A 24117-nucleotide genomic window follows, 5' to 3' on the forward strand; every position below is an offset into this window, starting at 1 on the left:
GTCAATACATATTTGTGTATCTTAATGTCACAAATATTACACTTTTCAAATATACGTATACATGTCTCATTTTCATGTTAATTTTTTTTGTCTAGAAGTCACTAATAAACAGTAAAGTAGAAGACATTGGTGGTGCAATTAACTAGTAGGAGTTTGATTCATTTTCAGAACTTTATCTGTTTCTACATTCTGTTCTCTAGCTCAAGAATATCTTCTATAGCTATTGGGCTCAGCGGTTAGAGCATCGACCCACGGACCAGAGAGTCCCGGGTTCAGTTCCCGCTCAAGGCATGTACCTCGGTTGCAGTTCGTCCCCAGCCCCAGTTGGGGTCTTGTGGGTGGCAACCAGTCGATGTATCTCTCTCACATCAATGTTTCTCTCTCTTTCTTCCTTTCTTCCTCCTGTTCTATCTGAAGATAAATGCAAAAATGTCCTCAGGTGAGGATAAAAAAAAAAAGAAAAGTATCTTCTAGGTTGCCAGGAAGTTGGTATGCCCAATTCATTTCAGTAAACACTGTTGAATGACATTCTGATACACCAATTAAAATATTGTCCCAGGCGTTAGACATAATACAAATATTGAAGTATTATTTCTACTAGTTAAAAACTATGGTCCTAAAAAGAAAATAGGCAGTGAATTGTTTGTACATACATACGTGCACGCATTCTATGTGTATAATTTGTTTATGAACAGCCAGTGCAGTAGAATGGTATCATGACCAAGGGGCACCCGGAAAGGAGCCACTCACACACATTTAAGTCTTCCCACAAGGCCAAGTGTATGAGGGGAGACCTCCCAATAAGCCAATAGAGACACATAGATTACACACAGAGAGGGGAGTTTATGCTACAGAAGCGAGCAGAGTGAGCGCCCATCGCAAAGTTGTAGTCACTGGTGGCATGCATCTGGTGAAGCGGAAGTCTGGCAGGGCTCCCAGTGTGACCTGTGGTATAGTCAAGCTGGAATGTTGGGTGGTCAGAACTCTGGAGTTCTTACCCACCAGGGGTGAAGGTGCCACTCATATTGGTGTCTAGATGGAGTCCTTGTCCAAGTGTCCAGACTTGTGGTTTGGACATTCTGGGACCCTCCTAAGGGCATTGACATAGCACTTGACATAATTATCATGGCTGACATTGACTTCATATTGGATTGTCAAAGGTGTCCAAAAAGTCCACTCTGCTTGTGCTCTACACAAATGGAAAATGTGAAAGTGGATAATACCACCCTCAAAGGATTGTTGTGAGAATTCAGTGAAATAAAATCTGTGAAGGTCTTAGTAGTAGGTACTCAGTAAGCCTTGCAAGCCTTGCAAGATAAATGTTAGTTCTCTTCTTTCTTTTTATCCACCCTCCCTAACCTCACACCTAAACACTATTCTAGGCACAACAGTTAGTAGTACGTGGTTCCATTGCTTCGTGGCCTTTTGACTAAGATCAAGTGTAGTAATATATGGTTCCTACCTAGAAGCAGCTTAGATTTCTAGTAGGAAAGATATAACCTGTGATAAGGTCCATAACATTGATCCCAAAACATTACAAAGACCTCCCAAAGGATATGATGGGAGAAGGTTTCTCGGAGGATGTGATGTTTCATCTATGGCATGAAGTATGAGCTGGAGAATCTCAAAATGTAGAAATGTAGATGAGGGCATTCCAGGCTGAGGGATCAGCATAAACAAAGGAAAAATACTAGAAATGTTCTGGGAAAAAGTGCATAGTTCATTGGGGCTAGAGTGTAAGATTGGTGGTAGAAATGGAATGAAGCATTTATATTTACATAGGACTTATCTGTATCAGATACTATGGTCAGTATTTTACAATCTTTAACTCATTTAATCTTCACAGTAACATTGTGGCATTGTCATTATTACTGTCCTTGTTCCCAATTTAAATATGAGGAAACTAAAACAAAGAAAACTTTAGTAAACTTTCCTGGGGTCACCCAGCTAGTAAGTAGCAGGGCCAGGCATTTTACCTCCAGAATCTGCTCTTTCTCATGACTGCTGGATATCTCTCAAATGTGAAAGAAAATTCAGTACATTAGGACTTGCTGACAGTAGAAGTGGGAAATAAGAAAGAGGAAAGATGCAGGTGATCCTGAGGTTTTTGAACCAAGGTACCGTTAATTGAAATGAGTACGTCAAGACTAAGGAGTAAATTTTAAGTTTCATATAGCAGTATATTTTAGAACTTTTTTTTTGAAACACATTATCCAGCATGTCTATTTCTTAGTAGCAAGAAGGAAACACATCTATCCACTTTGTCTTGTTCTCACATGCCTTTAAATGTGGTTTTAAAGGAATATTTTTTATTAATTCTACCTATCAGTGGTTGATGGACTTTGATCAGCTAGTGTTTTATATCTTAGCATCTCTCTGCTGAGGAGTTGGCAAGAAGAAGAGAAGAGGAAAAATGCAAACCTATTAAATCTTCAAAAGTGCAAAGACCGACAAAAAGGTACATTTAAAACATTATATAAATGTTGTTCTTTATTCACAAATGGTTAGAAAATGTATGAAAAAATATTTGAAAAAGCTGCATTATATTGTTCACATTAAGTAAAAAAATACAGGTAAAATTTTTGAAATTTTATATATCACTGATTATCAATTTGGGAGACCTTGAGCACAAGTTTTAAATTTGTTCAGGCTCTGTGAATATAGGATCTAGCCTATGTTGTAAAGGGGCCTTCCTTATGACAAATGTCCATTTAACTCAGACATTTGAACAGGCAACCTCATGGAATGACTTGTTCTCTCTTTGGGTCGTGCTGAATGTTAGCAAAGTATTTTTTGTTCTTTTATAATCTAAAATTTGTAACTTGTAACATTAAGAGTCACCAAGTAAGTTCCATGCATTGATTTTCTAGACCCCTCACTTTGTACAGATGTCCCATTGAATGGACTATAGTTTTGTCAGTGTCCCTTTTAAAACAAGACACCCAAGAATGCCACTAGGTCATTTTCAAAGGAAAGAGTCCTGATACTTTCCAGTTGTTATGTCCCTGGGTAAATTACTTAAACCCTTTATAAGCCTTAGGTCCTCATTTATAAAATAACTATAATAGCTAACACTGTTAGCTGTGTTTTACACACATCACATCATTGACTCATTTAATCCTCATACCAACTCTATGCAGTAGTTAATATCATTCCCATTTGATAGCTGAGGAAACTGACAGGCATGGAGAGTTAAGTAACTTGCTCATACTTGTTGCTGATAGGGCTATGATTTAAAACAGGCATTAAGGCTTAAGCATCCATACTCCGAACCATTACACTACAGGATATATCACCTCCTTAAAATAAAAATTAAAAGTTATAGCTGTGGGAATAAATTAAATGAGATAAACTATGTAAACTTATAGTCATCATAAGCTAGGACTCCTCATCTAGTATCCAGGCATTTGATTTTCTCAGTCTAAACTTGAGACTTAATATTTATTGTGATTTTTAAGTCATTGTTCTAGTTTGTTAGGATCTTTTTGAATCCAGATCCACTTTTCTTATAATAGCCTCCATAGCTTTGAATCATCAACATGTCAGTAAGCTTGCTTTTTCTACTATTGATCACTGATTAAAATGTTTCCCTGGGATAAACATAAACGTCAGACATTATTGTTCAGTCAGCTGTGCACTACCACAGTTAACCCACATTTCTTCATCTTACACAGAAAGGTAATGATAGCAGATGTGCTTATATTTAGATAAAATATATTTGATTCTTTATGAATCTACTAGTTTAGCAGATCCTATCAAAAATCAAATTTAGGTCTACTTATCACAACTTATATTTTCATGAACACATTAGTAGTAGTTAGTCACCTTTTCACTTACTAAAGGCTCACTAGTCAGCTATTTAAAAATCATTTTTAGAATTTTTCTAATATTCAACATCTGATTCCTCTGTTTCTAAAATCTGCTTATTTTGTGTTTTGAAACAAGCCCAATAACTATTCTGAGACTTATAATAATTTTCCCATTCTCTGCTGCTCCTCAGAAAACATGGACAGTGGCTCTGGCTGGTTTGGCTGAGCGGTTAGACCTTTGGCCTGTGGTCCAGAGAGACCCGGGTTTAGTTCCACTAAGGGCATGAACCTCAGTTGCAGTTTGTCCCCGGCCCTGGATGGGGTCGTGTGGGTGGCAGCCACTCAATGTGTCTCTCTCACATTGATATTTCTCTCTCTCTCTCTCTCTCCCTCTCGCTCTATCTGAAGATGAATGCAAGAATGTTCTCGAGTGAGGATAAAAAAATTTTTTAAAAACCATGGACAGTGGTTTCACGTCATGGCTCTTCAGTGCTCTGGGATGTATGTGCACTCTTGCTATTTTTTCATCTATGTTGGCCTTTAGTTTATTTTTATTTGTGTTGATAAAGCACTTTCTAATTTGAAAATCTTTTCTCTTTATTCAACTAATGCTTTTTTAAATGCCAATGATATGTCAGGCACTGTTGTAGGCCCTTGGAATACAATATTCAGCAAATAAGGTGTGTGTGTGTTCTCCTGGAGCTAACAGTATCAGGAGAATAAGAATCTCTTCTGCTCTTCAATTGTATTAACATGAACACACTTTTTATTTGTTTGTCTGTTTCTCTGAACATAGCCTAGAAACCTTTTTATTCTTAGTATATCTCTCAGAGCTTAATTCTTTATTGGTCAAAGCCTTTCTAACATTTCTCTTAGATTTATTTACACATACCTTTGTATCTGGACTTGCTTACGTGCCCCTCTTCCCATCTTTTTATTTTAACTTTTTATTTTAAAATAGTAGTTTATTATAGAACTTTTCTGTGTATATTTCTTTAGCAGAACTGTTTGTCATTTATTCATTCAACAAATATTTATTGAGTCCCTACTCTTTGCTGACTGTATTATTATAACAACAGAAATGTTTTTGAGAAACTTCCACCTTTGTTGACATTTCTTTCAGGTCTCTTGTCAAGGAATTGGTTACATCTGAAATCTGCTTTCAGTGTAGGACACATGTCTCGCCATTTTTAATGTTCTCTTTGGGTATTAAAACAAATTAAGACAATGGAATTACTTTCTCCCAAAAGTCCTGTCATTCCCCACCCCTCTTTTAAAAATAAAGTCCAAAAGAGCAGTGCTACTTTCAGAAAGGTTGGGAATGTTTTAAGAGATTCTCCTCGTTTCGTATTTTTCTCTCTCACCCAGTAGGTTTTGATATTTGATACACATTTTCAAATTTGTAAATAAATGTTATTTTCCTAGTCTTGTTGAGATATATTAGAAATAATTTTTTTTTTCTTTTTCAGCTCATTTGATCCCTTCCAACTGATACCTTGTAATTTTTTCAGTGAAGGAAAGCAGGTACTACTTATGCATCATATATATGTATTTATGAAATAGTGGGCAAGGCAGGGTATATTAAGGCTCAGATGAGTACTACAGATGGAAAATGAGAGGAAATGTCTCTGTGCTAGAGTCTTAAATGGTAAATTTTTTTTGAAGTTTTGTTCTCATTGAGCTTTGATTGGTGGTGAGATCTCGGTATGATAAGTGATAGGTAAAGAAGAGGGTGGACATTCCAGTTAGGAAAACAAAATCTCTATTTTTATGCTCCCCCATTTTCTTTGTTTTTGTTTGTTTTTTTATATTTCAGGAGCCATTTCAGGTGAAAGTGGCTTCAGAAGCACTTTTAATAATGGATTTGGTAAGGATAATCTATTGTGTTTATTTAGTTATTCTGATTTGTATTCTTGTGTATTTTTATTGCAGGCATGAGAGAGAGTATGGAAGACCTGTATTTTGGATCTTAACTCTCCTCTTTTACAAGGAATCTAAAAATAACTCTTTTCTTTTGGAGAAAAACCAAACAATTGCATGTTTCCATATTTTAGAGAAAATAAATTAATGTGAGTTTTTGCAGACTGTTTACCATTATTAACTGTATTTTAATTTCCTTAGTATCCTTTGTCTGCTGCCTTCTAGATAACTGTAACAAAACACTACTCATAATTTGGAGTTCCCTTATTTGCACTGAACTACTGAGACTCCATAGTTGTATATTTGTTTATAGTCTTTTTCTATAGGAGGTTCTAGAGTGAATTTTTTTTTTTTTACCTCATTATATCTTTCCTGAAAAGGGAGAGCAAATGATATCTTTATTTTGTAAGTGAAAAAGTGACATTATGGAATGTTTGAACATTTGGTTCAAAACTTCATAGTCAGCAATGAAAATAGGTCTGAAATCTTAAGTCTCTGTGCTCTGAGCCTAGCACCTAATTCCTCTAGCATGCTACTTTATATTAGCAAAGCATAATTACTGTACTTGATAAGTGAGTTTCATTCTGATGTTTTTGTCAGGTGGTTTGTTTAGGGTAAGTCTCTCTTTGCTTTCTTTCAGCATGCTCATGTGTCTATGGCAGAAGTGATCGGTCTGTTAGGAGGAAGATACTCAGAAGTTGATAAGATAGTTGAAGTAAGTTCTCAGTTTTAAAGATTTAGAAGTATTTTGTCCTGCTGCCATAACAAATATTTTTATAGATTTCAGTGGGTATAATTAAAATACAGACTTCACCTATGATATGAATGAGAACATGAAAATGTAGAAAGTTATAGATTCCCAAAAGTGACTTAACATTCCATCTATGGAGCCACCTGTTTCCTTTTACCACTGAGAAAGAGGGAACGCTGCCAGGCCCTGGTTCCTCATGGCCTTCACCAGTAAAACGCTACAGCTCCTATGAGGCCAGGAAGCATGTGCTAACCTTATAGTTGAAACTTGGTATGCATCATTCTGTTGAAATTATTATCATAAATAATAGGGGTCACTGAAAGAGTATGTTTGTACAGGTATTACATGGGCTGACCTGGAAAATTAACAATTATAATGACCTTGTTTAAGTAGAAAAGTGGATTCTGAGTTCCTAGCATATAGTCACACTTTTGGAGTATAATTTATTTGCAAGTTAAAGGCTGCCAGTGATTATAATCAAATAAAAGGCTTGGCTTTAAAAAGTTTCTATATGTATGAAAGAACTAAAACATTAATAGAATTAACACAATTTCAGTGTAATCATACAAAGATTAATCCTTTTTAGGTCTGTGCAGCAGAACCATGTAACAGTCTGAGTACAGGACTGCAATGTGAGATGGACCCTGTCTCACAAACACAGGCCTCAGAAGCCTTGGCTGTAAGAGGCTACAGTGTTATTGGATGGTACCATTCTCATCCTGCCTTTGATCCTAATCCTTCCCTACGAGATATTGATACTCAGGCCAAATACCAGGTGTGTTTATGGGTCTTATGTATATGTATTCTGTAAATGATTGTACATTCTCTCTTCCTCGTTGCTTTCTATTACATAAATGTACTTTTAACATTTATAGCAAAGTATTGCATTTCTGATACTCTCTTTACATCTGGAGTTTTGAAATAACTTGCATTTTTTTCTGATTACAAGAGTAATGCATGTTTATTTAAAAATTTGGAAAATCAGCTATTTTGTTTAATACAGACAAGCCATCAAAGTTAACAGTGATAATTACTCCCAGAGCCTTTAAAAGTTGATGGGAACAATTAGGACAGGGACTGGGAATAATTGAAATAATCAGAAACATAATATATATTTTGCATCTCTGAGAAATACAAAGTTTTATTTTATTCTGCAGTTTTATGTTTGATATGTGAATGTTTTTGCTGTAGACAGCTGTTTGTAAATTATTACCATATTGAGAAAGATTATAGCTGATGGGTTGTGAATATAATTAGTAAATATATTCATGGCAAATATAGATTGTTTTTTAAGGTTGGGTTGAGCACATTTTGGCCTGAAAAATTTAGAGTGTGGAATGAATATGTAAGACGTTTTGTTTAGTTGCTATTTAGATGTGAAGTTTTAACACAATTTTTTTGTTCCCTTTTCTTCCATTAGATATTGAAAATGTTGGTATAGCTAAATACTGACTTTTAAATTTATGTTGTTCAAACTAATTTTACTTTCCTTTTCATTGTAGAGTTACTTCTCCAGAGGTGGTGCAAAGTTCATTGGAATGATTGTTAGTCCCTATAATCGAAACAACCCTTTACCATATTCTCAGATTACCTGCCTGGTTATAAGTGATGAAATTAGCCCAGATGGCTCTTATCGTAAGTTTTCAACAAAAGCAACTTCACCTTATGTCTATCTTCACGGAATTTTACAAATCAAAGAATTCACAACTATGCAAACCTATTTGATGGAAAAGTCTGTGCCCTCAACAGGGGAATCACTATTTGCATACCACATAGTGCAATCACCCTTTTCCCTCTTATGGTATCCTTCTAGATTCAAGTCCCCCTGTGTTATCATGGCCACTGGGCAAAATGATTTTAATGTGGAGAAGAGTTATGGCCAAGCAGTGTGTATGTTAGGTACTGGAGACACTACAGTAAGAAAAATTAATGCAGACTGACTTTCTCTGCAGTGGCATACAAATGAAAAAAAGAAAAAGTAAAATGACCACCCTACTACCAGCTCTCCCATGACCTCTGAGTTTTGGCTTAACAACGCCTAACTGTTTTTGTATCTCTTAGCTTTTATTCTATTACAAGAAAGAATTTGGTTGGTTTAGGCCATCACGTGACTTGGCTCCTTTGGGAATTATGTCCACTTGTGCTCCAATTAACTGGCTGGGAATTAGTGTAGCAGACTACGGAAAGGAAGTGTGGATGGAAAGGAAGTAATTAGAGGAAACAGTTGACATCTCCAGGATATTTATTCTCACTCCTTTATTCTTATTACCACTGTTTTAGTTTATTGTCCTCTCTAGATATTGTCACTGCACACTGTACTCTTTCCTATTAGTTCATGAGCTCCTTGAAGGTAGATGTTATATTCTACTCCTTTTTCTGTCCTTAGTTTCTAGCATAAGCCTGGCATAAAGTAGTTGCCAAGTGAATATTTATTAAATTAATTTCTCTTTATTCTTAATGATATCATTCAGATGCCTCGTCTTTGATAAAGACTTCCCAGCACTACCTCCACGTCATTTATTATTAGTTGCTCTGTTCTTTGTGCATCTGCTACACTTGTTTCTTGTCTTCGTGGTCACTTTGTCTCGGTAAATGGTAATTTATCTGTTTAGCCTATCTCACTGAACTGTGAGCCCCCAAAGAGCAGAAACTGCCTTCCTTGTCTGTGTATCTCTAATAGCATTTAATTGATTGCCTTTCATCTGGGAAATGATCTGCACTCTGTAGCTTTTGTTGAATTAATAGTATTGATGTTAACTTCAGTTAAAAATGCCATAGCATATAATATACATCATTTTTTAGCCAGTATAATTGTACAAAAAGAGGAATCACAGTTAACTTGTTCTCAATTTAAGTAATTTTTAATCTGCTAGATTTTGGGAGTGAACTTCTACTCTGATGCTGTTCAATACAGTAGCTACTGGCCACATGGGACCATTTAAATTAAATAGAATTATATTTAAAATTTGATTCCTAGAATTCCAATTCTGGTCAAAATGAGTAACAAGGACCTGTCTGAAACAACCAAAAACCGGACAAAATAGCCCCAAATTAACCGAATTTACTAACTTAGAATAATTTCCAGACATAGCACAAGGAGGAGAAACCCACCCAGAGCCAGGCAGACTCTGAGTTGAGGTGATGGAGGTGAGACCAAGGAGATCAAGGCAGCTAAAGCTACAGAACAGAGGACCAAAGATAGAGGGCCACATAGAGCAAACTCTGGTGATTGTAGAAGGGACAAATTTAATATTTATCAAGATACAGACCAACACAAGCATGTGAAGAAACTACCCCAGACAGGAGAGAGAATTACTTGAAAGGATTAGAGGGGCCCAGGCCAGTTTGGCTAAACATTTAGAATGTCAGCTCATGTACTGAAGGGTCACAGATTCTATTCTTGGTCAAAAATGAGTGTCTGGATTGCAGGTTCAATCCACGGCTTGTGTAGGAGGCAACCAATCGATGTGTCTCACATCGAAGTTTCTCTTTCTCTCTCTCTTTTTCTCTCCCTTCCACTCTCTCTAAAAAAAACAAAAACAAAACAAAACAAAAACATCAATGGAAAAATATCCTTGGGTGAGGATTAACAAAAATAGAAAGGATTAGAGGGTACAGTCCTGGATGTTCACATAAGACAGTGCACATGTATTCAGTGTTAATCATTACTGTTGAAAGTTCTGTTGGGCAGAACTGCTTCTTCAATGATTTGACCATTATTAACACGGCTTGTTAGGTTTTAGTCTTAAGTCCTTTACTTTGCTCCTCTTGGAAACCCTCTGGTTCCAGAATTAAGAATTTCTATAAGCTATGGGATACCTTGTATTATAGTACTTTTACTGGATTCTTTCTTCTTCCTTCTTTCCTTCTCTGTGTCTCCCTACTATGTATCCAAATTCAATCTTTAAGATGTCTCCAATAGTTAAGCATTTTCTGTACTTGTAATAGGCAGGAAATATACTTAGTGATTAGTTTTCTTCTGATTTTTATTGTTGAAAGTATTACAGATGTCCCACTTTTTTCCCCACTGACCCCTTCCTTCCTGCTCCCACCCCGCCTGTTTTCTCCAACCTAATGTTTGTGTCGATTAGTTGTGCATATATGCATATAAGTTCTTTGGTTTATCGCTTTGCACCCTTCCCACCCACATCCCTTTGAGGTTTGTCAGTCTGTTCCCTACTGCCATGACTCTGGATCTCTTTTGGTTGACAGCTTATGTTGTTCATTATGTTCCACAAATAAGTGAGATCATGTGGTACTTGTCTTTCTCTGACTGGCTTATTTTACTTAGCATAATATTCGTCAGGTCCCGTCATGTCATCTTAAAGGGTAAGAGATCTCTCTTTCTTACAGCTGCATAGTATTCCATTGTGTAAATGTACCACAGCTTTTTTATGTACTCATCTACTGATGGACACTTGGGCTGTTTCCAGATCTTAGCTATTGTAAATAGCACTGCTGTGAACTTAGGGGTGCATATATTCTTCTTGATTGGTATTTCAGGCTTCATAGGATATATTCCAAGAAGTACGATCACTGGGTTAAATGGCAGCTCCATTTTTAATTTTTTTGAAGAAACACCATATTGTTTTCCATAGTGGCTACATCAGTCTGCATTCCCACAAACTGTGTGCTGAGTACCCTTTTCTCCATATCCTCATTAGCAATTTGTTGACGGCCACCATGCTGGCAGGTATGTGGTGATATCTCATGGTCATTTTAATTTCCATCTCTCTGATGATTGGAGATATTGAGCATTTTTTCATATGCCTCCTGGCCATTTGTATGTCCTGTTTAGAGAAGTATCTATTTAGGTCCTCTGCCCATTTTTTAATTGGATTGTTTGTCTTCCTTTTGTTGAGTTGTATGAGTACTCCCTGTGTATTTTGGATATTAACCCCTTATCCAATGTATCATTGGCAAATATATTCTCTGAAAGAGTGGGTTCTCTTTTCATTTTGATACTGGTTTCTTTAGCCATTCAGAAGCATTTTAGTTTGAGATAGTCCCATTTATTAAAATTTTTGTTTCTCTTGCCCTAGGCAGTGTATCAGTGAAAATTCCACTACGTATAATATCTGAGATTTTTCTGCCTACATTTTCTTCTAGGATTTTTATGGTTTCACTGGTTACATTTAAGTCTCTCATCCATTTTGAGTTTAGTCTTGTGTATGGTGTAAGTTGGTGGTCTAGTTTCCTTTTTTGGCATGTACATGTTTGATTTTTCCAACACCATTTATTGAAGAGACTGTCTTTTCTTCATTGTATGCTCTTACCTCCTTTGTCAAATATTAATTGTGCATACTGTCTTAGGTTGATATCTGGGTTCTCTGTTCTGTTTCATTGATCTATATGCCTGTTCTTGTGCCAGTGCCACACTGTTTTGATTATGATGGCTTTGTAGTATAACTTGATATTTGGTATTGTGATTCCCTCCCACTTTGTTCTTCTTTTTCAAGGTCACTGTGGCTATTTGGGGTCTTTTATAGTTACATATAAACTTTTGGAATATTTGCTCTAGATCTGTGAGATATGCCATTGGTACTTTAATAGGGATTGCATTGAATATGTAGATTGCTTTGGGTAGTATGGACATTTTAATGATACTGAGTTTTCTAATCCATGAACATGGTATATGTTTTCACTTTTATATATTGTCCTCTACAGTCGTCCCTCGCCACTTGGCGCTTCGACTTTCGCAGCTTCACTCTATCGTGTTTTTTTTCAAATATAGTATAGTATAAAGTGAAGCTGCGAAAGTCGAAGCGCGATGTGGCGAGGGACAACTGTATATAAATAAAGAATCCTACTTCGCGGAAATACATTTACCATGGTAGAGTCTGGAACTGATTAACCACGATAAACGAGGGCCAACTGTATGTCTTTTTTCAATGTCCTGAGTTTTCTGAGAACAGATCTTTTACTGCCTTGGTTAAGTTTATTCCTGGGTATTTTATTTATTTTTTGTTACAGTGGTAAATGGGATTGTGTTTTTAGTTTCCCTTTCTGAGTGTTCATTATTGGTGTATAAGAATGCTATCAATTTCTGGATGTTAATTTTGTATCCTGCTACTTTGCCAGATTTATTTATTAAATCTAGTAGATTTTTGATGAAGTTGTTAGGGTTTTCTGTGTACAATATTAAGTCATCTGCGAATAATGGCAGTTTCACGTCTTCCTTTCCAATTTGGATCCCTTTTACTTTTTTCTTTTTGTCTAATTGCTGTGGCTGACTTCCACTACTATGTTAAATAAGAGTGGTGAAAGTGGGCATCCCTGTCTTGTTCCTTTTCTTAAGGGAAATACTTTTAGTTTTTGCCTATTGAGTATGATGTTGGCAGTAGGTTTTTCATATATGGCCTTTATTTTGTTGAGATATGACCCCTCTATTTCACTTTGCTGAGCGTTTTTATCAGAAATGGGTGCTGGATTTTGTTGAATGCTTTTTCAGCATCTATTGATATGATCATATGTTTTCTTATGTTTCATTTTCTTTATGTGGTGTATCACATTTATTGATTTGCGAATATTATACCAGCCTTGCATCCCTGAATGAATCCCACTTGGTCATGGTGAATAATGTTTTTAATATATTGCTGGATCTGATTTGCTAATATTTTGTTAAGGATTCATCTGTGTTCATCAGGGATATTGGCCTGTAGTTTTCTTTCATTGTAGTGTCTATCTGGTTTTGGAATTAGGATTATGCTGACCTCATAAAAAGAGTTTGGAAATCCTTCTTCTTTTTGAATTTTTTGGGAATAGTTTGAGGAGAATGGGTGTTAGTCTTCTCTGAATGTTTGATAAAACTCCCTCCTGAAGCCATCTGGGCTGGGCTTTTGTTTGCTTGGAGTTTATTATGACATCTTCAATTTCCTTACTTGTTAGTGGTCTATTCAAGTTTTTTGTCTCTTACTGGTTCATTTTTGGAAGACTGATTTTAGAAATCTGTCCAGTGTGTTTAGGTTGTCTGATTTGTTGGTGTATAATTGTTCATAGTATTTTTAAACAATCCTTTGTGTTTCTGTGGTGTCAGTTTTTACTTCTCTTTTATTTCTGATTTTGTTTATTTGGGTCCTCTCTCTTTGTTTCTTGGTGAGTTTGGCTGAAGTTTCATCAGCCTTGTTTATCTTTTCAAAGAACTAGCTCTTTGTTTCATTGATCTTTTGAATTGTTTGTTTAGGCTCTGTGTTGCTTATTTCTGCTCTGACCTTTATTATTTCTTTCCTACTACTTGCTCTGGGTTTTTCTTTTTGTTTACTTTCTAGTCCTTTAAATTGTAGGGTTAGATAGCCTATTAGAAATTTCTCTTGTTTCTTGAGGTAAGCCTGTAGTGCTATGAACTTCCCTCTCAGGACTGTGTTCCATAGATTTTGTATTGTTGTGTGTGTTCATTTTTGTTGATTTCCAGGAATTTTTTTTATTTCTTCCTTGATCTCCTTGGTAAACCATTCATTGTTTAATAGCATGCTATTTGGCTTCCATGTGTTTGAATGTTTTTGAGTATTTTTATTGTAATTAATTTATAGTTTCATGTCATTGTGATCTGAGAAGATGCTTGATATGATTTCAGTCTTCTTGAACTTGTAGAGACTTAGTTTGTATCCTAACATGTGGTCTATCTTGAGAATGTCCTGTGTGCACTTGAGAAGAATGTGAGTTCTGCAGTTTTGGGGTGTAATTCTCTGTAAATACCTAATAAATCCATTTGATCTAGTGCATCATTTAGAGTCTGTATTTTCTTATTAATTTTTTGTCTAAAGGATCTATTCAGTGATGTCAGTGGGGTCTTGAAGTCCCCTGCTATGATTGTATTGCTGTTGATTTTTCCTTTGAAGTCCTCCAGAAGTTTTTTAATGTATTTTGGTGCTCCTATATTGGGTGCATATATGTTTACCAAGGTTATATCCTCCTGTTATATAGATCCTTTTAATACTATATAGTGGCCTTCTTTGTCTCTAGTTATGACCTTCATTTTGAAGTCTGTTTTATTGGATATGAGTATTGCTACCCCAGCTCTTTTTTTCCTTTTCATTTGCTTGGAAGATATTTTTCCATCCCTTCACTTTCAGCCTGTGTGAGTCTTGTTGTGAGGTGGGTCTCTTATAAACAACATATATATGAGTCAGGCTTTCTTATCCATTCAGCTATTCTGTGTCTTTTGATTGGAGCATTTAATCCATTTACACTTAAGGTTATTATCAATATGTACTTACTTATTGCCATTCTGATTTATTACGGCAATGTTTCTCCATTTCTTCTGCTTATTACAGCAGTCCTTTTAACATTTCTTGCAATGCTGGTTTGATGCTAAGGTATTCCCTTAGCCTTTTTTTTCCTCTGGGAAGCTCTTTATTTCACCTTCTATTTTGAATGATAGCCTTACTAGATAGAGTAGTCTTGGATTCAAATCCTTGTTTTTCATCATTACCTTAAATACTTCATGCCATTCCCTTCTGGCCTGTAGTGTTTTTTTTTTTTTTTGAGAAATCAGCTAATAGCCTTATGTGGTCTTCTTTGTAGGTGACTTGTTACTTTTCTCTTGCTGCCTTTAAGATTCTCTCTTTGTCTTTAATTTTTGGCATTTTAATTATGATGTGTCTTGGTGTGGGGCTCTTTGGGTTCTTTATACTTGGGGCTCTGTGCTTCTATCCTTGTATGCTTTTTTCTGTCACCAAGTTAGGGAAGTTTTTTGCCACTATTTTTTCAAATATATTCTCTAACCCTTGCTCATTTTCTTCTTCTGGAACTCCTGTGATGCAGATGTAGTTACAATTTATGTTGTCCCATAGCCCTCTTAAACTGTCATCCTGTTTTTTAATTGTTTTTTTCTTTTTGATTCTCTGATTGGGTTATTTTTTTTCAATCTGTCTTCTAATTTGCTGATCCGATCCTTGACTTCCTCTAATCTGCTGGTTATTCCTTCCAGTGTGTTCTTTATTTCTGCAATGTCATTCTTTATTTCTGCTTGGTGGTTTTTCATTTCCAATTGGTTGATTTTCATTATTTTTATATCTACTCATGCTGTTGACCTTCCTCATAATCAAAACTCTGAACTCTACCTCTGATAACTTGCTTAATTCCATTTCATGTATCTCTTTTTCTGTAGAATTCTCTTGTTTCATTTGGGATTTGTTTCTTTGTTTCACTGTTTTGGCTGTCTTATCAGGGTTTGGAGCCTGCCAAATTTTCCCTGTGGGTGTCAGTGTTCCACTGATTGTGGTTCCCTTTGCTGGGTTTGGATGAGTATGGAAGGAACCATGTTAAATGCCAATGTCTAGAGTCCCAGGCCAAGCAAAGATTCAGTTATCTCAGAGCTTTTGCCTGCAGTCTATTAGTCTCAGTTACTTAATGAGCCTCAGGTTGTAGCCCTCAGCTGAGTGAAAAATCCCTCAGGTGGGCAGGGTAAGAGGATTTCCTGTGGGTGGGGCAAATGCTTTCCCCTGGGTTAAGGTTGCTTTGAGAAAAAGGTTGTTTATGCTGTGTGGGTCATTGGCTCAGCACAGGGATCCAGCCCTCAACGTTCACAGCTCAGTCCCCAGAACCAGGACACCCAGCACTGAGGGTCAGGCCCAAGGCTCAAAGTCTTCAGAATCTTGTCTCTGCCTACTGGCTTGCTGGTAGTCTTTGGCTATTAATGAGCCTCAGGTTGCACTTCTCCAGGCTGTGTGGTGGTAATTCCTGAAGGAGGGGCAATTGCTTCTCCCCCAGGCTACAGCTGCTCTTGGAAGGGGCTCTTTGAAGAAGGTGGCTACTGTCCTTGGGGGGGGTGGGGGTATGACTCAGCATAGAGTTCCTTCCCAGCTCTCCCCATTGCCATGAACCCCTGACTCTCCTCACCCAGTTCCAGTCCAGTCTGCCCTCCCTCTGCTGGAGCCCAAGGTGAGTGGCTCTTGCTGTAATACGGTGCACTGGCCCTTCAGAGAAGTGCCAGGTGTTCTGTCGGCGCCTTTCCCTGTTCCGCCACTCTGTGCTGGGGAGCTGGCTTGGGTTTCAACCCCTGAGTTCTCAGAGGGAACTGTTCACAGCTAAGACAGTCCTCAGTTGCTGCCTGTGGGCACCCAGCTAGCCCTCTCGTGCCCCCACAGCTCCTACCAGTCTCGATTTGTGGTCCTCTTTATGCCCCTGGTTATTAGGGTTTTCTCCAGCTGCTCTTCAATTGGTTTTTCCACAAGACTTGTCTTTATTTTAGTTGTAAATCCAGTTTGGTTCTGGGAGACAGTCTATGTAGCTTCCATTCACTCTGCCACCATTTTGAATCTTTCTTCTGAATTTTAGTGGATAAAAATATTCATCACAAAAGGAACTTTTTACTAGTTTTAGTGCCATTTTTTTTTTTTACTTAGAGAAATATTCTTAATACCAAATAGAGCTGTGTGTGTGTATGTATGCAGTGTGTGTGTGTGTTCTCATTGTTTTCCATCAGCACAACTGAAAATTTATTTATCTCTCTTTATTCTCATTTTCGACTTCCACTAGGAGTAGGAATTTTTCACCTGGATTCAGATCCCAGCTCTGACACGTATTGGTTATTTTACTTTAGCTAGATTACTTTACTTGTCTGATTCTTCTTTGCCAAATCTGTAAAATGAGAAAAAACTATTACCTCACTTATAGAGGGTTGTAAAGATTGTCAATAATGTGTGTAAAGTGCTTAGCAAATACTAGAGTCTTCAATAGGTAGTGAGGATTATAGCTATTGTCTGATTATAGCTATTGTCAGTAGGTAATCAATCAGTACATATCAAGTGAATGATTATCATCAAGAGAAGTTTGCTTAATAGGTATAATGTATCACTTTTAAATTTTTGGAGGGGAGAAATGAAATGGAGAATTGAGAAATGAAAAAACAGATAAATTATCCTCAGGCCTGCTGTTCCCTTCTCTCCTACCATACACCTGAGAAAAAGGAGGTAGGAGGGATGGGAGTGTTTTTAGAACATATTGACAAACTGTGTTTTATTATAAGGGAGTATAGTCATATATTTTTTCTTATGCCTTCTGATTTGCTGGCTTGTTTTTACTTAAAAAGCCTTATGATGGCAAAAACTCAGTTGAGAGGAAGTATAATGGAAAGGTTAAGAATGTACGTTGAGGCTGAATGCCTGGCTTGAAGTCATGACTCTTCCTCTTACTGGTTATATATGCCCTTGAACAGGTTATTAATTCTCTCTGTGGCTCAGTATCCTCATCAGAAAAAAAAAGGAAAAAATATGGGGACAATTCTGGTAGCTAATTCATTGAAGTGGTCTTACATATATAAAGCACATAGCATGTGTAAGCATTATATGTGTTGTTATAGTATTGGCCACGGTAATGAATCAGCTGAACTTTTCTTTTAGTACACTATAAATATGTATTTACATGGGGATTTTGAAGGATATGTGAGAAATTTCTAAGTAGGCTCATCCTTCGGTGTTTTCCTTTCTAGCAGTGTACATGATGTCCATCCCTTGGGCTCCTTTCTTCTAGAGTTTAGCATAACAACTTTGACTCAAGTATAGTTGCTGCCTCTCCAGAATTCTTCCTGTTCTCTGTTCAGTCTTAGATTAGCAACTGTAGGGAGGTGGAATGAGTGTGGGAAGTCAGGCAGACCTGCTAAGGTTTAAAATTCAACCTTTCCCTTTACTAGTCTAAACAGGTTAACCTGTTTCAGCCTGTTTTCTTGTCTGTTAAATAGGAATAATGCTACCAACCTTATAACATTGTTGTAAACCTTAATATAACCCATGTTTAAAAAATCACCAGATTGGAATTATGTCTTGGTTTGCTTAGGTCAGTCTCAATTTAAGCCTGTCATTCTGACTCAGTTTTTAATAGTGATTCCTTTCACCGAAGTCTCTTGGTTTGCATAATAAATTATGTGATCATTTTATCTTTCACATCTCCTTGCATAGAATTATCATGTTAATGGTACTTTTTTCTTTATTATTATTAATTGCTTGGCATTAATATGCTTGGTGGTCCAAGTTTAGCCAGGCAATAAATATTTAACGACTGCTCACCATTTTAAGTGCTGTTCAGCTGGTCTGCCAAGCTATGGTTGTGAAAACAGTGAAGGGAATTTTAAATAATTTAAAGGAGATTGGAAATTTAATGAAAATGTACTTCTTTATATTTTTCAGGTTTACCTTATAAATTTGAAGTACAACAGATGTTAGAAGAACCTCAGTGGGGATTAGTGTTTGAAAAGACAAGATGGATAATAGAAAAATACAGGCTCTCCCATAGGTATGTGCTGTGGTTTGAAAGGGTTACACATCTGTAGCGTTTCTTATTAAATTATGTTTTAGAGAAAACCCAAGTTAAATATAAAATTGTGATGTATGACATCAGGGATAGTTTATTGCAGAACTGATTAGTTTATAGTACTTGTTTCATCAGTTTGTTTTCCTGTTTCTTCCAACAGCAGTGTCCCTATGGATAAAATCTTTCGCCGGAATTCTGACCTGACTTGTTTGCAGAAAGTAAGCTGCCTTCATTTTAATTGATTCCTTTGTTCACAGATTCTAAAGCTATTTATCTCGGTGTTTTCCCATGATGCCTAATGCTTTGTGGATACATTTTCTGTTTATTTCTTTTAATGCTTTTTTCTTTTTAAAATTAATTTCTAGGAGATAATTAGTAATATGTTTTGTTGCCCACACTTGCATATAGAAATAATACTATTTTAGAATAAATTTGTCAGTGTTGGCTGATAAATTTCTTAGCAGATTATTATTGTACACAATGGAGAACATTTTTCTCGTTTTATTAAACTCAAAAGCTCATGTTTCCATTTAGCTTTAACAATGGATCATTTTAAAGAATGGTATTATAAGTCTAACAGTTAAATTTAAATAGTCATCTTACTTAACTTTATGGTAGGAAATAAGAGCCCTCAATTATTTTATTTCACTTCTAGTTTTGTTTATGAGTGTAATGAGTTAAGACCAGTAGACTGGCAACATTTCTCTGTCCTTTTTTTTTTGTAGCACTTTGGAAATAGAAAATGTAAACATACTAAGTTTTTTTAAAAATATTTTTACACCCTTCTATTATAGCTATTTTATCTTTGTTTTGTTGGAAGATGAATATGCACATTTCCCAGGAAATAGACTCCAGGGTCCTAATTTTGAAATGATTATAGAGTCCTGTGTTTGCATGTACATAGACTTTTTTTATCCTACATGACTTTTTGTTTTGTAAATGTAGCCACTCCAAAAAGGACTCAGTCGATTGGAGCATTTTCCTGTGCACCAGGAGGTTGCAGGTTTGATTCTTGGTCAGGGCACATACCTAGATTTCCGGTTTGATCCTGTCAGGAAGCATATGGGAGGCAGCTCAGCTGATCGATGTTTCTCACTCACATCATTGTTTCTCTCTCTCCCTTCCTCTGTCTCTAAATATCAATAAAAACATCCTTGGGTGAGGATTAAAAAATACAAAACAAAAGAAGAAGAAGAAAAAGAACACAGTCACAAATTTATCCCAGTAGAAAGCATCACACGTGCACATACAATCTCAGGTTTGTTTCCTTACGTAAATCATGAAGGAACTAACCTCAGCATTCAGCAGTGCTTCCTGTTGTTCAGCTGTGCGAGTACTGTGCCCAGGTTTATCTGCCACCGAACGTTTCTCATCTGAGCATTAGGAAATGTGAGATTTATCATTAAATAAGTAGAGTAATGTAAGCCTTCTTGTACTTACCATATGTTTAAATATAAAACTTTTCTTTTTCAACTAGCTTTTGGAGTGTCTGAGGAAAACCCTGAGCAAAGTGACAAATCGCTTCATTGCTGAAGAATTCTTGACTCAGATAGAAAATTTATTCCTTTCCAATTATAAAAGCAAGCAGGGGAATGGAGTAGCTGAAGAGAATTATACTGTGGATCCAAAGGAACTGTTAATGTAATGATTTTAAAATAAGACATTTTAACTTTGACACAGTAGATCCTACTATCCTTTATAACCTTGAAATTATTGTAATTAACAGTGGCACAGCTTTGATATTTTTTTCTCTAGTAAAATCTGAACTTTGCCATATAAATCATGTGACAAAAAGAGATGGGGACTTGTTTTCATATAGTGAGTATCAGAGTGTGTGTGAACTGGGGTCTGCCACAGTGCTCGAGTGGAGGCCGCAAGCAGAGCAGCAGGCTGAAGGGCGGGCCGCTGTACTGTTGTATTCAGGTCGATAAACGGATGTCTCTAGTTTTTATTTCTCCCTGTACTAGTCATTCCATTTTTGGTATCTCATGTCTCATGTCTCATTAGGAGCATTTTCATCCTTACTGTGTGTTTTGGTGATATTTTTTATGTTGCAAATGAGATATGGATGGGTAGTCACATGGGTAATTAACATGGTTGAAAACTACTGATTTAATAAATCCAACAACATGCTATGTAAGGCCAAGGGGAGGCATAAGGGGAAAATCTTAAAAATAGAGAAGAGCTCCAAAGGAAAGAATCAAATTACCAGTTTTTAAATTATAGATATTTGCTTCCATTTTATAACAATACTACAGGATATTTCATTTTCTTGGCTATCTGAAACATTTTGTGTGGATTTCAGATATATAAAATGGATAGCTTCAACTATATGTCTACTTAAATTAGTGTGCAGGTGATAAAATCTCACTGAACTGCAACACATCATCAGACCCCTCAAACTAGGGGTTTTTTTTCCTACTGCCTGCTATCAATAGAAAGAGGCAAATTACAATAAAGCTTAAATAAATTAAATTTAATTTTATAAACAAAAAAGTCTTCCAGGACATATTACACATGCAGCCCAGTTTCATATACTTTTTAAATCTAGAACATAAGTCAGCAAACTTTTTATGTAAAGTGGCAGTTAGTCAATAACTTAGGCTTTGCAGGACACATACTGTCTCTGTCAGGTAGTCTTTATCATTTTTACAACCTTTAAAAATGTAAAACCATTCTTAGCTCATAAGTCTCACAAAACACATTGCTGGCCATTATCTTCCAACCTCTGCTCTAGAGAATTACAAATAATTAGAATTTCTTTTCAGATGCATGAGCCCAAGCCACTAACAGATCTTGCAGCATTTTCAAACAACAAAACTCAAAATTGTGATTTACATTTAAGTACGCTTTCAGATAAAACGTAGTAGTCATGCTGCCTGAATTATCCTAATAGATTGTAGTTTATTTCTATTAACCATCAAATTAACTTACACCCATTCTCCAAGCATTCTTATTAATAACAGGTTTGTTATATCTAATCTGGGGACAATCCGTAAATTTACCTTTTTTTGATTATTATTAATAGCCAAGGAAGAATAAGACCGTATTGGAAGGAGCAGTGAGCCAGTTTTAGATGAAGTAGGTCTGACTCAACCTTGTAGTTTTGGGGGATAAGCTGACTTTTGGGCATAGATTCTTGTGTATCTGAGGTATAAGTTACCTTCCGAGCATCCTTCCAGGTTTGAAATCTTACGCTTCATTCTAATTATTGGACTACTTATCTGGAACTTTATATTTTGAGATGATACAGTTCCCAAATTAGCAAATGTTTTTAAAGAAAATTGGTGTTCTCTCTATGTGTTTAGGATAAACAGTGAAACATAACTTATAAAGCGTTTACCTTGGGGACCAGGGGTATAAGAGCTCTAGACCAAAAATCAGGAAACCTGAGAGTTCTTACCCTAAATCTGTTACCAACTTTGCTGTGTGACAGTGATAAACTCACATAAGCCTGTCCGGACCTCAGGCTCTTCACCTGGAATTCAGGGGTCTCGGTTTTATGACTGAATATTTCTTTCCCAGAAAGATTTGAGATTCTGTATAAGGTTGTAATTCATTTCTTTGTACTCTTCCTTTTGACATTTTCCTCATTGTACATTGGGAACAGGTCCTAGAAAATGGTATTAATTACCTTTTGTTGATTGACATTTCTCTACAATATCGATAAATTTGGTGATGGAAAATGGTGGAGATGGTTAAAAGTTCTGTTCTCCAGTCTGGGTCCTCTGCATGCCAGTGGTTAGCTGTCTTTACTAAGCCATACTGTGAGGGCCTCAAAGATAGATGGTAGTTCTCAGCTTTAGAGCTTTGAGAGCACAATTTTTTTTTTTAAATAAAATATATATTTTTAAACATGAAAAAAACTTTAATTCTACTGTCATAATCATGGTTAACATTTTAGTTTAACCCTTCCCCCCTTTTTTTGGTTAATGTAATTTTAGAACATTAAAAGCTGTGATATTTCTTCCCTTCCTCCCTGACTCATTCTCCCTGCTTCCTTTTCCCCCTTAGCATGTTCTTAAAACATCTGTGCAGCTGCAGAGGCGCGTTCCTGTGCTGCCGTCCTTGGGCTGTGAGGGTAGTTGGGGCAGGCAGGTCCCTGGAGAAACAGGAAGTCTAGAACTGAATGGCAGTGTAGTACAGGAAGCTCAAAGGGAAACCGACCTCTAGTCATGTTTACAGTAGTGGAGATAGGACTTGAAGACATCCAAGTATCTTCAACCTGATTTGGTTCTTACTATTGCACAAACAATAAAATAATTAACTTAATTGTTTTTCTTCTAGCTTGCCTAGTAGAAATTGACACTAATACTTTGCCTAGTGTTAGACTTAGCTCTCTTGAAAAATCTAATCTCTAAGTAACATGCAAAAAAAAGAAAAATCAGTGGAATAAGATCAACAAGATCATACTTCTTCCCTCTCGCTTGTTCTAGCCTGCGCCCATTGGCTGTATATTCAGAGCTGCATTATGACTCTATTGAGCCTTAGACACTTTTGTCTTCTTGGACTTCGTCTTCTATTAAAAATTAATACATTATAACTGCATTTGTATAAAATAAATTTCATATTGCATATAAACATCCTTCATTTAAAAGTTTTTTTTCTTCTGAATTTAAAGGAAATTAAAAAATTTTAATGGGCTTCTGAAAGTATTGTGGGCCTGAGGCACGGGGCCTAACAGATAAGTTGGCCCTGAAGGCTGTCCTTAGAAAAACTGCAGTCACTGCCCCTCCCCTGTGAAACCCACCTCACACACCAGAGTGTGGCTGGGCCACTCCAGCGGAGAACGGTGCAGTTCCCGCAGCCCTAGATCTGTATATTGAACTTAGTTCTTAAAACTCAGGAGTATTGCTGGGACCATTCATCTTCAAAGAAAGGTAGGCAGCAACAGTGAGTTTTAGTATTCAGGTAGATATTTTTGTTCCGATCCTTGGTCTATGCTTTTGAAACTCATCCATAGAGCCTGCCAGCTTTTCTCCGTTTCCCTCAAGCCCTTTCTTCATCCCTATTCCCTCTGCTTCTTACCTGTCAGCATACAGGTGTGAGGTCACTCATTCTATCACTTGTTGAAAGCAGAACCTGAAGAATAAAGATGAACAGAGCCATTCATATGTCCCAGAAGCTGATTAATGCTGCCCCAGCCTTCTCTCTAGAACTTTCCTCTGGGCAGTGTGGGGTGGGGTCTGTGGCGTGGAGACTGCCAGCAGGGTCTGGGCAGCAGAGGAGGCCGTGGCCTCGCATGCTAACCTGAGCAGGCCTCCTGCTCTTCACTTTATCTGCTTCCTGTCATTTGCCTGGGTCCTAACAAGGTGAGCTGTAGGACCTGGAGGAACAGAAATAGTCAGGATGCCCTAGGAATGATGCTTTGTTCTGTACCTATGACGC

The 24117-nt window shown here is 36.7% G+C and overlaps 1 protein-coding gene across 1 annotated transcript in view; it reads left to right on the forward strand.

Annotated features, from left to right (window-relative positions):
* The window catches only part of MYSM1 (Myb like, SWIRM and MPN domains 1), a 44338-nt gene extending 21067 nt beyond the window's left edge, over positions 1-23271 (forward strand). The window contains exons 12-20 of the mRNA XM_036255877.1: positions 2370-2458; positions 5279-5333; positions 5626-5676; positions 6370-6444; positions 7067-7255; positions 7983-8115; positions 18606-18711; positions 18890-18947; positions 20207-23271. Of these exons, the coding sequence (XP_036111770.1) occupies positions 2370-2458; positions 5279-5333; positions 5626-5676; positions 6370-6444; positions 7067-7255; positions 7983-8115; positions 18606-18711; positions 18890-18947; positions 20207-20374 (924 nt within the window). The 3' untranslated portion in view covers positions 20375-23271. The remainder of the gene's footprint in view (positions 1-2369; positions 2459-5278; positions 5334-5625; positions 5677-6369; positions 6445-7066; positions 7256-7982; positions 8116-18605; positions 18712-18889; positions 18948-20206) is intronic.
* Positions 23272-24117: the final 846 nt, after the last annotated feature.

The sequence above is a fragment of the Molossus molossus genome, unplaced genomic scaffold (assembly GCF_014108415.1).
Source record: "Molossus molossus isolate mMolMol1 unplaced genomic scaffold, mMolMol1.p scaffold_m16_p_12, whole genome shotgun sequence".
Classification (NCBI taxonomy): Eukaryota; Metazoa; Chordata; class Mammalia; order Chiroptera; family Molossidae; genus Molossus; species Molossus molossus.